This window comes from Cydia splendana, chromosome 6 (assembly GCF_910591565.1).
Source record: "Cydia splendana chromosome 6, ilCydSple1.2, whole genome shotgun sequence".
Lineage (NCBI taxonomy): Eukaryota > Metazoa > Arthropoda > Insecta > Lepidoptera > Tortricidae > Cydia > Cydia splendana.
Genome location: NC_085965.1, coordinates 13,700,880 through 13,718,649, shown reverse-complemented (window position 1 = coordinate 13,718,649; position 17,770 = coordinate 13,700,880). Strand labels below are relative to the sequence as shown.

General features: G+C 36.5%; 1 protein-coding gene across 2 annotated transcripts in view; it reads left to right on the top strand.

Moving 5' to 3' along the window:
• The window catches only part of LOC134791637 (cell adhesion molecule Dscam2-like), an 89,472-nt gene that overhangs the window by 36,413 nt on the left and 35,289 nt on the right, over nt 1-17,770 (top strand). For both annotated transcript variants that reach the window (XM_063762691.1, XM_063762690.1), the window contains exons 4-15: nt 7,262-7,420; nt 7,617-7,742; nt 8,274-8,379; nt 15,097-15,301; nt 15,496-15,715; nt 15,802-15,949; nt 16,242-16,408; nt 16,700-16,790; nt 16,867-17,045; nt 17,131-17,276; nt 17,362-17,497; nt 17,607-17,726. In XM_063762691.1, the coding sequence (XP_063618761.1) occupies nt 7,262-7,420; nt 7,617-7,742; nt 8,274-8,379; nt 15,097-15,301; nt 15,496-15,715; nt 15,802-15,949; nt 16,242-16,408; nt 16,700-16,790; nt 16,867-17,045; nt 17,131-17,276; nt 17,362-17,497; nt 17,607-17,726 (1,803 nt within the window). The remainder of the gene's footprint in view (nt 1-7,261; nt 7,421-7,616; nt 7,743-8,273; nt 8,380-15,096; nt 15,302-15,495; nt 15,716-15,801; nt 15,950-16,241; nt 16,409-16,699; nt 16,791-16,866; nt 17,046-17,130; nt 17,277-17,361; nt 17,498-17,606; nt 17,727-17,770) is intronic.

Here is a 17,770-nt window from a genome sequence, read left to right as displayed (position 1 = left end):
TTACACTTTATATTCATAAAGATAATGATAAAGATAATTTATTATTCAATTACGGTTATTACAATGCGCTTATGAACGTCAAATTAAAGCTACACCGGCTCCAACCCTAAACCTCTGCCTCGAGAAGATTTAGTTCCCCCCTCAATGGGAGGAGTGTATCCCAATATGGGACCGGCAACATTCCCTTTTAGCACTTGGTTCATTTCTTAATAATATTAAGTAGTAATTAGCAATACGAGGTGGTATTTTTAGGGTTCCGTACCTCAAAAGTAAAAAACGGAACCCTTATAGGATCACTTGTGCGTCTGTCTGTCTGTCCGTCTGTCACAGCCTATTTTCTCGGAAACTACTGAACCAATTAAGTTGAAATTTGGTACACATATGTAAATTAGTGACCCAAAGATGCACATGTTTTTTTTATAATCTTAAAATACATAGGTTCAAAGTTATTTAAGAAAATAGCCAAAAAATTACCATTCCCCCCTTTATCTCCGAAACTACTGGGTCTAAAATTATGAAAAAAACACACAAAATAGTTCTTTGCCTGTAGATACTTAACAGGAAAACCTATTAGGAATGTGCAGTCAAGCGTGACTTATGTACGGAACCCTAGAAACGCGAGTCCGACTCGCACTTGGCCGGTTTTTTTAATTAGCCTATGTGTGTGTCCCACTGCTGGGCCAAGGTAACTTTAAGAGAAACATGTTCATACGAATACTTCGCTTATTGCTGCTCGTCCGTCGCTGTTAGTCGTAAAACTACTTTGAAAGAAACATGTTCATACGAATACTTCGCTTATTGCTGCTCGTCCGTCGCTGTTACTCGTAAAACTACTTTGAAAGAAACATGTTCATACGAATACTTCGCTTATTGCTGCTCGTCCGTCGCTGTTACTCGTAAAACTACTTTGAAAGAAACATGTTCATACGAATACTTCGCTTATTGCTGCTCGTCCGTCGCTGTTAGTCGTAAAACTACTTTGAAAGAAACATGTTCATACGAATACTTCGCTTATTGCTGCTCGTCCGTCGCTGTTAGTCGTAAAACTACTTTGAAAGAAACATGTTCATACGAATACTTCGCTTAATGCTGCTCGTCCGTCGCTTTTAGTCGTAAAACTACTTTGAAAGAAACATGTTCATACGAATACTTCGCTTATTGCTGCTCGTCTGTCGCTGTTACTCGTAAAACTACTTTGAAAGAAACATGTTCATACGAATACTTCGCTTATTGCTGCTCGTCCGTCGCTGTTACTCGTAAAACTACTTTGAAAGAAACATGTTCATACGAATACTTCGCTTATTGCTGCTCGTCCGTCGCTGTTAGTCGTAAAACTACTTTGAAATAAACATGTTCATACGAATACTTCGCTTATTGCTGCTCGTCCGTCGCTGTTAGTCGTAAAACTACTTTGAAAGAAACATGTTCATACGAATACTTCGCTCATTGCTGCTCGTCCGTCGCTGTTACTCGTAAAACTACTTTGAAAGCATGACTCAAAATACCATCGACGCATTTTAAAATGAAAATTGATATTGAAACGGTCCTCTATGCTCGGTAAAGCTTTGCCAGATTTTTAATATCGACAAAAAATAATAAAAGGATGTAAAAATGCTAACAACGAGAGACAACTATACAGGGTGGAAAGGCACGACGATCCTTCCCGGATGTATTAGGTCGTTTAAGTGATACAGAGACGATTGGTAATGGTAAGAATCGTTAATTGAGTAAAAAATTAAAAATAGCAAATTTACTACTTTTTAACTGTGGTGACAACCCTATAGCATGTGCACATCACGGCTATAGATTAAAGATCTCCGTCGGGAAAACTCAGGACTTTACACTTTTTTCCGATCGTTGACAGAATCGCAATGATGTATGAATGACGCATAAATGTCAAATAAATCAAATGAATGCAAAAATATTACAAACAATTGTATTACTTTCTTAGATAATTAATTTTTGCCAATATTTAACACTATCTTCTCTTCACATACGGTGTTCAAATGTACCTCCGTGTCTTACAAAGCCGCCGCAGCCCGTGCCCGAGTATGTCGATGCACATGCGATAGTGTATGCTCTTCGTCATTTTTCCTCCGCAGATTGTCCTCCGCAGAAAGCACCAATTAGCCTTTGTCTCATTTCGTCCGCAGTTTCACATTCCGTTTGGTACACCATATCTTTTACACAGCCCCACAAATTTAAATAGCCATGAGAATCAAACAACGGCATTTTTATTTGAAGAATATGACATTAAATAAGTAAAGTTCAATGAAAATTTAATTTCAAACATCAGACGTCTTGTCTATTTCCTACCACGCAAAAAGGTTTGTTAGTTTGGTATTGAAGAAGTATTTATTCTTAGTATTTCATTTTTGCAAGTTCATTTGGTGTAATTTTTTATTATTTTAGATAGTTTCCAATTATTCGAAAATAATTTTGTGAAACGTGTTAAGAAACTAAAACCTTTTTATCAGTCAAGGAAACCAGAGATATTTATAAGACGATTGCGTACTTTTGAGTGGTTGTCAATGTCACCATTTGAACTGTCGTTGTAAACAATGTTGTGGTTAGTATTATTAATTTAATATTAAGGAATAACATAACTACTTCATTCAAGTATTGAACAAGTGGAACCACTAAGAAAGCGAAAATCCTGCAACGATTCTTACCGTGTTGTAAGCAGACTAAAAATGGTTAGATGGCAACAAATTAGCATAATTTCCTGTCGTATACTGATTGTTTACAAGTAAGTTCATTGACCCTGTCACCTGTTAGGGTTAGAACAAAGTAGTTTTTTGCATGGATGTTTAAAAGGCCATAATTTAGAAACGGTTGCCCATATGAATATAGTTTCTATGGAGAAAATATAGAGCTTAGGCTAAACTATCTCCCATTTCCGGAAAGGATCGTCGTGCCTTTCCACCCTGTATATAATATTTTCTCTTAAATTCGAATTATACCCTAACTATACACTAACTAGAGGGATTTCGTTGCTCTATAAATTGCAAACTTATTTCCGTCTATAATGTATTGTTTGTCATATTATCATTAGTCCTAAAACGGCTAAAACTGAAACCGTTAACTCTTCAGGATTTTTGTAAGGTTATCCTATAGGTTAGGTTAGGTTTGTTTTATGGCAATCCTGAAAAGTTTGTTTCTACGACGCGTTTCTGAACCAAACAAATTATGACTAACGAAAATGCGGACAAACAATAAATTATGACTAAAACTTTTTGGGAAACAATAGAGACCCGTATTAATCATATAAAAAATCTCAATATATATGTAATTATAATATAATGAATAATTATAATTTTCATATCGCTATAGTTACCTACAATGTTGTTCAAGCGTACGTGCATACATTTGCACACTGACACGTGATTTATTTAAATGTAATATGTAAATTTATGGCTTGATTTATAAAGGCTATTTTAACTTACAGACACGATTGAACATATCGTAAACATGTAGGTACCTACGTAACATAAAATATTCAAATAATTTGTTTAAAAACCATACCTAATGATATAAGTACCTAAAGTGTATTGGTGTTCTTGCCATTTATTAAAATTTTGGTTCTCATGATGTAGTGACATACTGCCGTATTCGAACTTCAAGATATTGACAAGAGACGACACGTACTAGATCAACTAGATACGTTATAGTTTAGATATCAACTAGTTCTCTTTTGCAGCGCAATTCGGGCAACCAATGTAAATTTAACGTTAGATAGAGTAAGATATCTATTAGATGTGAATTGGATCTCTAAGTCATATCCTGTGGAAATCGTTCAAGATTATCTCCAGAATCGCGCAAATGTCAAATTTGACAGGTTAGATCTTAAACATATCGTTATCGTATCTTGGTGATGTCTAAAAGATATCTAATAGATGTCTATTTCAAAATCCGAATCGGGCCCATATGGCCCATAGGCACTAGGTAAAAAAGTTTACACGCTGGGGAGTATTAGATAATACCGAATAATCCCACTACACCTGGGCTTTTTAGACTACTTAATGGCTTCGCTTTAATTTACTCATTTTAAGGAATAACCTAATTAAAAAATATATTTTCCTTTTAGAAACCTGTTAACATTGCCAGGCGTTATAATTGGAGGAAAAGTAGTGCCATGCAGGTGACATCCAAGATGCACGAGTCATATCATTTACTGGGTCAAATTTTATCGTGTTTCGTTACCCAAAGGGTGAAAACGGGACCTCATACCTCACCTCACCTACATACTATAAGGTCCCGTTTTCGGTCCCCTATAAATTGCAGACCTTCAATTGTTTTTACAACCCCTTTGTTGCCCAACCACTGTCACACACACCGCTGAACAGCTGCCAGGCGCCGGGATAATAATGATAGTATGGCACACTAACTAGAGGGATTTCGTTGCTCTATAAATTGCAAACCTATTTCCGTAGCTCTTAGACCATTATGACTTAAAAATTTATTTAAAACAAAGGGACCCCGATTAATACTCATTATACCTCTCGCGTCGAATGATGGTCCCTATGAGTGCACATTATTGGATAGAGTACGTAGATGTCACGTAAAATGATTGTAGATATTTTTTCTAAATATAGCACATTAATTTATTTAAAAATGTGACTTTGATTTAACAAGAATACGTTTAAAACAATACACTTATTTTTTAGGCAGCCGTGTAAAACAACTAAAAGAGATAAAGAGAGAGATGAACTGTCATGGGGAACATCATTTTGACGTAAGTCATTTTGCTAAAATCAATAGATTTGTGCATGTACAAGATACACTGCGAGTAATTAGTTTTATAAGTCTCGAATCGTGCGAGAACCTGTATCACGAGCACTGAAAGGCAGGATTTAGTTACGAAATTAATTTGGTCTTAATATAATATGTGAATACGTACATGATAAAATATTGTATATTCATGTCCATTGTATCATAATACTAAATGTAGTTTTATAAGAAGCAAAGCACGCAATATCTCAGTCTGTGTGTTTCAGACAGTGAAAATATCAATAAGTAGAAATGAAAACCACCTTAAAACAAGAATATTTATTACGACTCGAATTATATTAGCCTTCAGGAAGGTCAATCATATTGGAATACCTGTTTACGCCTGTTATTCTTTTATTTTTCGCCTCTTATTTCTCTTAGCGAGCAATAAAAGAAGTCTCCAGTTACCAATTACTAAAATGAACGCGACTCGGTACTGCTTGTACAAAGGCGATGTCGTAACTGAATAATAGGATGCCATTCACATAAAATCTTTAACGGAAAACATAAAAATAACTTTGCATTTTACCGATCTGCACTTAAAGTAATTGAGGTATTTACCTACTTCGTGGAAAGAACATGATAATATATTTTTTAAAATATATACATACAAACATGAACGCTTCAAGCAATACACTCTTTTTGTTTGGGCAGTCGTGTAAAAATAGCATCTCCTTGGACTTGATGACTCAGTAATGCCAAAGATTTCTAAGCTTTTTCCATCTTCTTAAGGTGCCATAGGTTCAGAGAGGGGAGTATTTGAGAAATCGTACCTACCGTTTTTCAAGATCGGTTACCAAAAATGGTTTACCCTTGAATTGCCGACAAACATTTCATCGAATGTTATATCGAAGACAACGTTTCAAGTATTTTCATTTCATCGACAAGTTATTCCGTCGAAGAATCGACACTAGTAAATTTAAATGGGGGACTTTTAATTAGTACTTGAGTTATTTTGTATATAGTTTATATCGTGGTATTTCCTTACGGGTTTTCTTATTTCATTTTGGATTGTATTTAATAAAATTTATTACGCGTAAAATTATTTCAATTTGTAATATTTCGTAATCGAAACTAAAAGCAGTCACGTCAGTCGGCTCACTCTGCGCGATTATAGCTATGTGGGAGTTTAAGATATAAAATTGTTTATCTGGACATACATAATTTTGAGAAAGCGGCAATTTTAAGTTTGCGCTCTAATTTTGAAGATATAATTTAACAAGGCTGACATTTTCATTTTGCCAAATTATAAATAGGTTGGTAACAATAATTTAAGCCGTTCATTTATGTGTAGGGTCGCAGTTCTAACCTAACCTAAACCTACTTTGAAAGCCGTTCGTTTCTGTGTGGGGTCGCAGTTCTAACCTAACCTAAACCTACTTTGAAAGCCGTTTGTTTCTGTGTGGGGTTGCAGTTCTAACCTAACCTAAACCTACTTTGAAAGCCGTTCGTTTCTGTGTGGGGTCGCAATTCTAACCTAACCTAAACCTGCTTTGAATGCCGTTTGTTTCTGTGTGGGTTCGCAGTTCTAACCTAACCGAAACCTACTTTGAAAGCCGTTTGTTTCTATGTGGGGTTGCAGTTCTAACCTAACCTAAACCTACTTTGAAAGCAGTTTGTTTCTGTGTGGGGTCGCAATTCTAACCTAACCTAAACCTACTTTAAAAGCCGTTCGTTTCTATGTGGGGTCGCAGTTCTAACCTAACCTAAACCTACTTTGAAAGCCGTTCGTTTCTGTGTGGGGTCGCAGTTCTAACCTAACCTAAACCGATTTTGATAGCCGTTCGTTTCTGTGTGGGGTCGCAGTTCTAACCTAACCTAAACCGACTTTGATAGCCGTTCGTTTCTGTGTGGGGTCGCAGTTCTAACCTAACCTAAATCTAAAATTCTTACAACAGAAAAATGTATAAATGTGTAGTACGACATATAAACATGTCTTAAAGTAATACGTCCAAGAAATGAATTGCAATGTTTAGTAGTTGTGCCAATTACAATAATTTGAAACGAATTAGCGATCAAGTAATATTCGTTGAATAGTATTTCTACGCAGTAAGAAAAATTGAAATAAATAGTATATGAAACAAAATAATGCCAAACAAAATTACTAGTACTAACGTTTCGATGAATCGTTGTCGATGAAATAATATTCGATGAAAAGTTTGTCGGCAAAACAAGGGTACACCACCAAAAATGTAATTAATTAGCAATCTTGAATATTTTTTACTCTATGTAGTGATTTCATCGATTGGAATCCTGTTTTTTTGACTTTCGCTCTATAGAAACGAACGAATGAGTCTAAAAAGCACTTTCAAATGAACGCACGCTAAAAATATGAAACTTGCTTCTAAAAATACCCATTTTTTTAATTTTTGAGGTAACTCATCGATCTCTTTAAAGTTGAGTAAAAGATCACCATAAAATTAGCATTAGTAGCTACCAACTGAAATGCGATGGAATGTTCCATTAACAAGATAACCTTTGTTTTGTTTAGTGGAGGACAATGTGCTGGCCCACACCGCTCGGCAGCTGACTCCAGCCAAGGTTGGCGGCTCCGTGGTGCTGCGCTGCGAAGTGTCTCCTCAGCTTGGCCTCGTCGAGATCTCCTGGCTCCAGGATGGCTTGCCTCTCACCCCTGGGTACCTTGGACCTGGTAAGGTTCTCTACAACCTGTATAACCTTCATCATATTTACTGAAAGACGAAATGATATTGGGACCGTGCGCGTTGGAAAGCCTACCACCTCGTAGTTTAAATCAAAAATTTAACCTTGACATTGAATAAGATTGACGCATGCTTCAAATATTTCTGCAAAATGTAGGTATAGGTATATATGTCTCTTTGTTGCAGACTCCCGTTGGATATCCGGGGCTGGGGTGCTACTTGGTCTCGATTTAACGCAAGCAGATTTACAAGCTGAATATTCTTGCGTCGCCCTGGACACTGCGAGCCCTTCGCTCAAATTGACCACGGATGGTTTGTATTTTATTTTCTTTTAAGTTAAATACAAACTGACCAACAGTTGACCCTCGTTACATCCTTATTTCTAAAGCGTATTATCCTTATTTCTAAAGCTTATTATTATTACTATATACAAGAATGATTAAACAACGTGGGATTAATTGTGATTCGTAATGGTTCATTATTTATTAGTTATATTTGATTAATGATGAGGAAATGGATATTCCAATGTATGTATTTTTGACATTTAGATTTTATTTTGTATAAAAAAAATTGATTTGATGATCTTTTTGTAAAATTCTTAGTATTCAATTTGATCTGTATAATAATCCAATATAATGTTAATATTATGGAATAATATTAAAATCAATAAATTGCTGTGATAATTAGCTTAAAATAATATATATGTAATACCAACTTACCATTCATAAGTGCTTGTTGCTAGGCCTACATGAATAAAGTATATTTGAACTGGAACTTGAATTTAGCACTTTTCTAAAAGGTTAAAGTGAAACAATAATAATTTGGTACGTATTGTGTTAACAGATAGCAGTTGGCTGGAGCACATCGAACTGACCTCTATAGAGACACGAGCCGGCGAGACAGCTATCTTGCCTTGCATTATCAGGCACATGAGTGGGCACACCATTAGGTAATACCTATATCTAGTTTTATTTGCGAAAGTTATATAAAACAGTTCATTCGGCAAAATGCTACCAAGTTGAGAAGTGCTTGTGTAAGATATAATACTAATTTTGAATATATATGGATACTTATTAAGCGCTGGTGGCCTAGCGGTAAGAGCGTGCGACTTTCAATCCGGAGGTCGCGGGTTCAAACCCCGGCTCGTACCAATGAGTGAGTGAGTGATGGAACAAGAACTAGTTTCCCCTCTGGAATGGAAGGTCAGATGGCAGTTGCTTTCGTAAAAACTAGTGCCTACGTCAAATCATGGGATTAGTTGTCAAAGCGGACCCCAGGCTCCCATGAGCCGTGGCAAAAATGCCGGGATAACGTGAGGAAGAATAGATACTTATAAAACGAAATGTAGGTCGTTTAGTTGTCATTGGCTTTTGAAAGAATGAATGTATATTATTTATTTCAGATGTTTACTATCCATATTATTGTTAGTACCATGCAAAACCTTGATTAGTTGACAGTTAAAAAAAATGTTTTAAGTTAAGTTAAAAGCTTACATTGTAGAAAAGAGATCGGGTATTGCTTTCTCAGCCAAAAAACTATTTGAACATTATCTGCCTATGACAAAAATGAAATCGATCTCGTATTTTCCATTTATAATGTAAACTGTAAAATAATTATGTGTTTTTGAACAAAACTTTTATTGCTTGCGCAGTAGCTTGGTACTGAATCTGTTATTGAATTGGGTCTCTCTCAGACGTTGCCAATTAAAATGAAGCTATTTATTTTCTCTTTGGCTTTTTAATATTAATAACATTCATCAGAATAATCCAGCAAAATCATAACTCATATATTTTTTATTTATTTTGTACCTATCTTTCTTTAGTCGAGTTCTAACTAATTCAAATTATGCGATGAAAAACCGGGCAAGTGCGAGTCGGACTCGCGCACGAAGGAAGTGAAATTTTCACATCATCTGTGAAAATTTCAACTGTCAAGCTATCACGGTTCGTGAGATACAGCCTGGTGACAGACGGACGGACGGACGGACGGACAGCGAAGTCTTAGTAATAGGGTCCCGTTTTACCCTTTGGGTACGGAACCCTAAAAAGTAGGCTCTGTTAGGTCGATTTCCAGAACAAGTCTATTGACTTATAATTTTAAGCCAGAGTATTTAATGCTTCAAATTGGCTCTCTTTGGGCAATTAGAGTTCAGATTTCCATTCGACACTGTATTCTTCAATTACATTCGATACCTCCAATGTAAGACTCGGGGTGGCTGTAAGTTGTTCTTCGAAGAGCTAGCCAAGTAAATCCGTGAAATTTGAACCACATAACCAAGTCAATTATGTCAAATCTCGCATACTATATAACTAGCATAATAGAACCAATATAGCACAAACCGTGATTAGCATACTATATGTATACCTATTACATGGCATGAATATCATTTTCGCTCGATTTGATGCTAATTGCGTTTTCCTCAGACTGTAATGTAGTAAACAACTACATTTAGTGTTTAACGGTAACTTCATGGATTGCTGCGACATAATGCATATTGCTTGTATCAGCGATAAAATACATGTATATATACGCATAAGGTAATAGAATAAATGCTATTATTATGGAATTATTATACTAGACACCGAGCCTATCACTTCTAACCCTCTCCAGTCACCCTACAACGATCCTGTTAGTACATGGCGACCCTGCCCAACGCGTACCAGTGAAGAATCTTCAGTGAAATCAAGAATCAAGAAACCGAAACCATATACATAACTACTCTATCCTGTTATCCTGTTAAGAGCAATTACGAAGAAAAATGGCCACGAAACAAATAAACATCACGGTCGAGGGCGACGACATCACGATGACCTGCCCCGTGCAGTACCAACAGTCGATAAGGGTGACTGTGAATAATGATGGAAGCAGGAAAGTGGAGGTGACGCTAAATGCCACCTTCACCGTGAACATTCCCATGGCCCCAGACAGATCATGTAGAGTAACGGAGACAACCGACACGTCACCGGCACCACCGCCAACACCAAGCGCGACGACGCCGCCCGATGCCCCGCAACACCCATCGCAACCACAACCACAGCCGCAATGCCCATTGCCCAATTGTAATGGCATATTGGCCAATTCTCCAGCACAGCCACGATCGCAGCCACAGTGCCCGTCGCAGCCACCAGGGACCACCGCAAGACCAGTAGCAGTCGTAGAACCGCTGCCACCAAGGTACCAGCCACTCCGGCCCCACTACATCCCGCAACGGCACGAAAGGAGCCCACCTCGAGGACGAGGAAGAGGATGGCGACGGACGGTAACGCAGCTGTAACGGTTAATAGTAGTTTTTTTTGTTTGTTAATTATCAAAATGTAGAGGTAAATCATGTTATTTTTTTTTCTCTTTTTCTTAGGATATCGCTGACTAAATACGGATAACATGCGTAATTCTAGTGTCACACGTAAAATGCATAAAATATAACAACTCGTTTTCATTACTTAAAAAAGTATATAATTAAACTCTCAGCCGATTACATTCATTTTTGCAGTGTCGAATGTAGTCCATCGCAATAAATTTCACAATATCCGTCGCACGCGCCACCGTTCGACCGCGCGCGTCAGCTGAAATTTAACGGCTACAAATATAATGACCACCAAAAAATACTTTGGTACCCTAAATAAAAAAATCATGCTTACCAAAAAAAATTACTGAACACCAAAAAAATAAGGCCTAATAATACAAAAGTACCACCACTTTAATTACGACTGCACTTCAAATTGTATTCAAATACCAAATATATTGAATGATCACCAAAAATCATTAATGATCACCAAATCTTGAAGACCAAATTAATGCGATATTTTCACCTAAATAAACCACTATGATTACCAAGAAATTTATACATATTACCAAATAAAGTAAACTGATGCCAAAATTACTAGCCCCTCCCGCTCAACCCCCCGTAGCCCGCACCGCATACCTACCTAACCTAATCTACTTTTCTAGTAGCATTTCGTTATGCTACTAGAAAAGTAAGTTAAACTGCTATCAGTTAAGTGGGTTAGGTTAGGTTAGCACTGCGACCCTTACAGAAACGAAATGGTACTAGAAAAGTAGGTTAGGTTAAGTTTCAACTGCTACCCATACAGATACGAAACGCTACTAGAAAAGTGGGTTAGGTTAGGTTTGAACTGCGACCCTTACAGAAAAGAAATGCTACTAGAAAAGTGGGTTAGGTTAGGTTTGAACTGCGACCCATACAGAAACGAAATGCTACTAGAAAAGTGGGTTAGGTTAGGTTTGAACTGCGACCCTTGCAGAAAAGAAATGCTACTAGAAAAGTGGGTTAGGTTAGGTTTGAACTGCGACCCTTATAGAAACAAAATGCTACTAGAAAAGTGGGTTAGGTTAGGTTAGAACTGCGACTGTTACAGAAATAAAATGTTACTAGAAAAAGGTGACGAAGTGGATTAATTAATTTAATAGGATAACGATATATTAAATGATTGCACATTTTTAATTAAAATGTGGTTACAATTTTGTGATCATTTACTATTTTTGCGTTTACAATGATTATTTTGGAGCCATTTGCTTTAATAGGATAGCAAGATTTAAAAATTTGGTTATCATTTTACATTAAAATGGAGTTCTAATTTTGGTGGTCATTTACTATTTTTGGGTTTACAATGATTATTTTGGTGTCATTTTCTTTAATAGGATAGCAAGATGTAAAAATTTGGTTATCATTTCACATTAAAATGGGGATTGAAATTTGGTAATCATTGTCTATTTTTGGGTTAATAATGATTATTTTGGTGTCATTTCCTTTAAAAGGATAGTAAAATGTAATAAAATTGGTAATCATTTCACATTAAAATGGTGTTATAATTTTGGTGATCATTCATGATTTTAGGGTGGTAAAATAGATTTTTTTGGTATTAAATTTTATTAAATCTGGTGATCAGTTAAATAGCAGCCAAATTTAACTAGGTCGCGTGACTTCGCCGCGAATTAACATTATTTATTTAATCATTGAATGAAATATGATACTCACATTTAGAAATTTCCTTAGCAACAAATTTTTTATTACAATTAACTTATCGATGAAAAGTTATGTTCTATGAAATTATTGGATTAGCTACCCAGTGATTGAATATGAAATAACTAAATAAATACGTAATTTCATTAAGCTTGGAAACAATAATTAAAATAACTATTTCACCAAAAATACACTTAGGAACGGTATAGCACTTAATAATCGTTGAATACAGATAGGTTAGCGTTGCGTAACTAGTCCTTTTTGTTAGATAAAATCAACAATTTGGAGACGAGGTCTTAAATAGTTTCTGCAAACGTGGAGGCACATCAAAGTTATGTGACCTCATACAGCTAGAGCACAAGTCCTTCATACTTGATCATGGTGAGAACAACCGTATTCCTCCGTGAAAGATGTAGGAGACCCTTTTTGTCTTAATGTAGATGTGCCTAGGTACAGGATATCCCTAAAGGATAGGCCTGATATGCCGTGTTTTTTTTTAAGGGTGACCATGCCCTAGGGAACGATTCCCATGAATTTGTGTACGCACAGAGGCGTAGCACAAGGTATTGTAGGGTGACCATACCCACACTTGTAGGGTGACCATGCCCACATTTTATTGTTTAGGAGCATTGGACTCCGACCGGCATTAGTTAAAACATTATATTATAGCTATCGTTGAGGCATACCAAAACGGAATGAAAATACAAAACCAAGCATCAAAGTAACATTGTAACATTAAAACGTGCAAACATTAGACAAGTATACTTCTTTCCAAATAAAATCTTCTTAAAACAATATATATTTTTTTTTTTATGGCTTTCCCCTCTTGTGTGTATTGGCAGGAGGGATTTTGCCAATGACGACGTTTTAAGACGTACTACGCACGATAAGAATGTTCGGTGAATAATTTTGATTTGGTGATAGGAATTGTGCTGGGAACCTAAAACAAAAACATTTATTGTTATGGACATCACAGACAACACATGACATATGTACAGTTTATTAGAAAAAGAGCGGGAAAGGCGATAGTTTTGACAGTTAGGCAGCATGCCAACATAAGGAGAAAAATATGAGATGGACAATAGATATAAGATGACAAGTATTATAGAAAGAGTAGAGCAAGTAAAGCCGTTAAAGTTTTATATTATTTTCTTGTATGTGTTTAAGAATAATTCCAGTGATGGGAGGATCCATGAAAACAATATTATCATATCTCTAATACATTACCTTTCACAGTGACACTAGAAAGAGCAAAAAGTTTGAACCACGAATCAATTTTTTTAATTATTTTACCTGTCTAAAAGACAATCAGATCAAATAACTTCATAATTTTTTTTTTTTAACAAATGTAAGCAAGTAACATGCATTTTTTTTTTCTCCTGCCACCCCGGGGGGGAAACGGACTTTCGGGGGAGGTGTAATGTAGTAAACAACTACATTTAGTGTTTAACGGTAACTTCATGGATTGCTGCGACATAATGCATATTGCTTGTATCAGCGATAAAATACATGTATATATACGCATAAGGTAATAGAATAAATGCTATTATTATGGAATTATTATACTAGACACCGAGCCTATCACTTCTAACCCTCTCCAGTCACCCTACAACGATCCTGTTAGTACAAGACACTGGTACTTAATTGGCGGTTACAACACAATGTCAGTTCGGGATTGTCTGATATTCGCTCAATCACAAACTACAAATACATATATAGTAGGTATATGTTATCAATTCCAGTTTATAATTTATATGTACATAGTTAGTGCAACTACTTATAAACACAACTCGAAATTATTTAATAAAAAAAAAAAAAAAAAAACAACGGGTTGCACTCCGGGAGTGCCGACAAAAGTGAAAACTCAATGACTAGTGCAAAATGTCTGCAGCACTATGTATAATTGAGGTTAACGCCATCTAGCGTTATTTCGTCATATTACTTGTAACCCCTAAGCACATCACTGTTAGTACTCGAGTTATATTAGTACCAGTTAGAGGGAATCTCACTAGATGGCATTTAAATCAATAAAGAAAAACTCAATGACATTGTAACAGTTTTTCGATCAGGTCACGTGTCCGTCTTACGTCTTACGGTCACGTGACACCTGTTACGAGTTTAACATTTTTCCCCATCACAAAAAGTGCACAGCGCCGCTAAAGAAGTTTTCACTTCAAAAATAATTTGATTTGTTACCTAGTTGCACATCTACAAATTCAATATAAGTATAGGATATGGGTCATATTCAGGTTGATGGTTGAATGTAGTAATGGAACACAATATAGGTTATAAATGAATAAAGGTACGTTCGTTGTTTGCGGGAGTAAAAAAGGGTTTCATGATCAGCAATAAAGATCTGAAGATTAAAGATGCAGATGATGAATGTAAGCACGATGACGTGGCATTGTCGATAGTGATTATACTTTCTAATCTATCTTGGGTTCGAATCCTGTTAATGCAAATATGTACAGTATATTATATTGCCTTCAAATTACCAATAAAATAAATCTATAAATAATGTTTTAAGTAAACACAGTTAAAAAATGTTGTCGGCTTTAACAGTAATTAATATCTACTCTTACATTTTAATGTTTATGGTCATCGTAATGGTTTTCCTATGCGTTGTACAGCAAAACCTTTTAGTTCTCTGCCGTTGCCCGTAGTACAGCAAAATTAATTCGTCAGTTGGCAGCGGCAGGACGCGGGGGGCTCGTGGTCGGCGGTGGCAGGGGAGGGGATGGTGCGGGGCGGCTCGTTGGTGCTGCCGAACGCGCGCGCTCATCACGCCTCGCGGTACGCCTGCTTCCCTGGGACGGATTTGGCTCCTAGGATTCTGATCCGGCTCGTCGTTTATGATCCCCTGATTGTGACTGTATCTCCTAACCCTTTGGTAAGATATCTGTATTATTCATCTTATAAATAAATGTAATGTCACTTTCAATGGATACTCTAGTGTCATTACTGTTTGAAAGCTTAATAGTCCCCGTCCTTTTTATAATGCTTCCCAGTTTTTTCTGTTGGACTAAAACTTAATATATTGTATTTCATTAGAATTCTAGACCCAACTGTATCAAAATATTACAGATGTTAGGGACAGGCGGTAGCGGACACTTAAACTGTTCTGTAACTGGTGGACGGGGTGGTGGAGTTACTCTAAGTTGGCAACACGAAGCGAGACCTCTCCATGCCCCTCAATCTCGACTAACCCTTGGCCCAGTTCACTCTCATCACGCAGGATTATACCAATGTACTGCTCACGATCATTCCGATTCTGCCGTGGCAGGAGCTGAACTAATAATTGCTGGTAACCTTTCATATTTTTTTAATTATCACCATAATATAACTTAGAAAAGATTTATAATTTGTGGAAATTCATTGGTTGGGTTTTAGATAGACCGCCAAGGTTGGTGTCTACATTCAGCGAAGCGGTTACTAGAATTGGTCAAAGCGTAGCATTAAGATGCGCGGCTACTGGTATTCCTCCACCTCGAATACTATGGACATTAGATGATAGACCCCTTCCATCGGCCCCAGACAAGTAAGAATTCACGTTTTTATATTATTTAAAGTATCACGATTTCTATAATTAATTGACTTTTAAATATAAATATTATAGGACATTTCTTACACAAATTGACTAAGCCCCACGGTAAGCTCAAGAAGGCTTGTGTTGTGGGTACTCAGACAACGATATATATAATATATAAATACTTAAATACTACTAATACTTTTACCTACTTGTATATCGTTAGGTGATTTTTTTGATACTCACAAGATCTTATCTATCTTTCTTTGCTATTTACTTTTTGTGTGATATTTTTATGTTTTAGATATAGTGTAAATACAAGAGCCGAAAGTGTTTCTGGTGGTGAAGAAGGGAATATTGTATCAACTCTGAGTGTGACCATACGAACTGCCGATGAAGGTGGCAGATATGGGTGTAACGCAACCAACTCCCGTGGTTCACAAGCTCATCACGCAAGACTGAATGTATTTGGTACGAATTAACTTTTAACCTTTTGAACGCCACAGACGGCAATTGACGTCTACGCAAAATCGTGACAACGACGCCAAAGACGGCATTTGACGTCGATCGTTTTTTGATGAAAATCTACTGAAAAACACCCCACTTTTAGGTTGGCATTATTTATTCACAAAACTAAATTTTACCCCCGTGGCGTCAGTGGCACGGCAAATGGATGCGCCGTTTGGCGTTTAAAAGGTTAAATAGGTACCTACAATAACCTAAATAATTACCTAATATTATATGCAATCGATGTCTTTTCAGGTCCTCCAAATATTAGATATTTATCGTCCATACATGTTAAAGCTGATACGGATGTGGTTTTACATTGTCCGTATTCTGGTTATCCAATAAAGTGAGTAGTAGATCTTTATTAACGTTGAGTAATAGCCAAAACATTAATGTAAATTTAATGGTAAATTTATTTTTAGAGAAGTGGTTTGGCGACGTGAAGATGGTTCCATAGTTGAAGTTGCTATGGATTCAAACGATGAGAAAGGAATGCTAAAACTGTCTTCTGTTCGAAGTAGCACGGCAGGAAGCTATACTTGCGAAGTGCGTGCTGAAAGTGGGGAACTAGCCAGAAGAACTGTAAGGGTTGAGGTTCATAGTAAGTCCTGGAATTTTTTAGTACTAAAGTACTGTATTTTATTTTGCATGAATAATATATAATATAAGCCTTTCTTAATTTACAGAACCGCCTAAAATTGCACCTTTTCAATTTCCTGAAGAGCTAGAAGTTGGTGGTAGTACGCAAGCAACATGTAGTTTAATTTCTGGAGACAAACCTATTCAATTTACATGGCACAAAGACAACTTACCCATTCCTTCACTATTAAAGGTAGGTATGCTATTTATAGGAAAGCTTTAGTTAGTAAGTACGTAATTTACTCCGACAATTTGACTAATTTCCATTGAATTTTTAGGTGGAACAAAAGAACATGGATTTTTTTTCTATATTAATTATTCAGGAACTCACATCGGCCCATAGTGGAGATTACACGTGTAAGGCTTCAAATGAGTTTGGAGCTGTTAGTCACACTTCGTCCCTTAATGTAAAAGGTAGTTTTGATTAAGTAGTTTTAACAACATAGTGCATTATGAAATAATCAAAGAAAGTAGTTTTGAAATTAATAACATAACATATATAATGAACAGTTTTATTGCACAGAGTCGCCAATGTGGGTGTGGCGAGCACAGAACACCTCAGTGTCAGCTGGAGCTTCTCTCTTATTGCCTTGTTCTGCAAAAGGACAACCGGCGCCCAGAGTCTCGTGGGAATACTCTTTGGGTACGACACACAACTTGAATCATATTACTAGTATTATGTAGTAA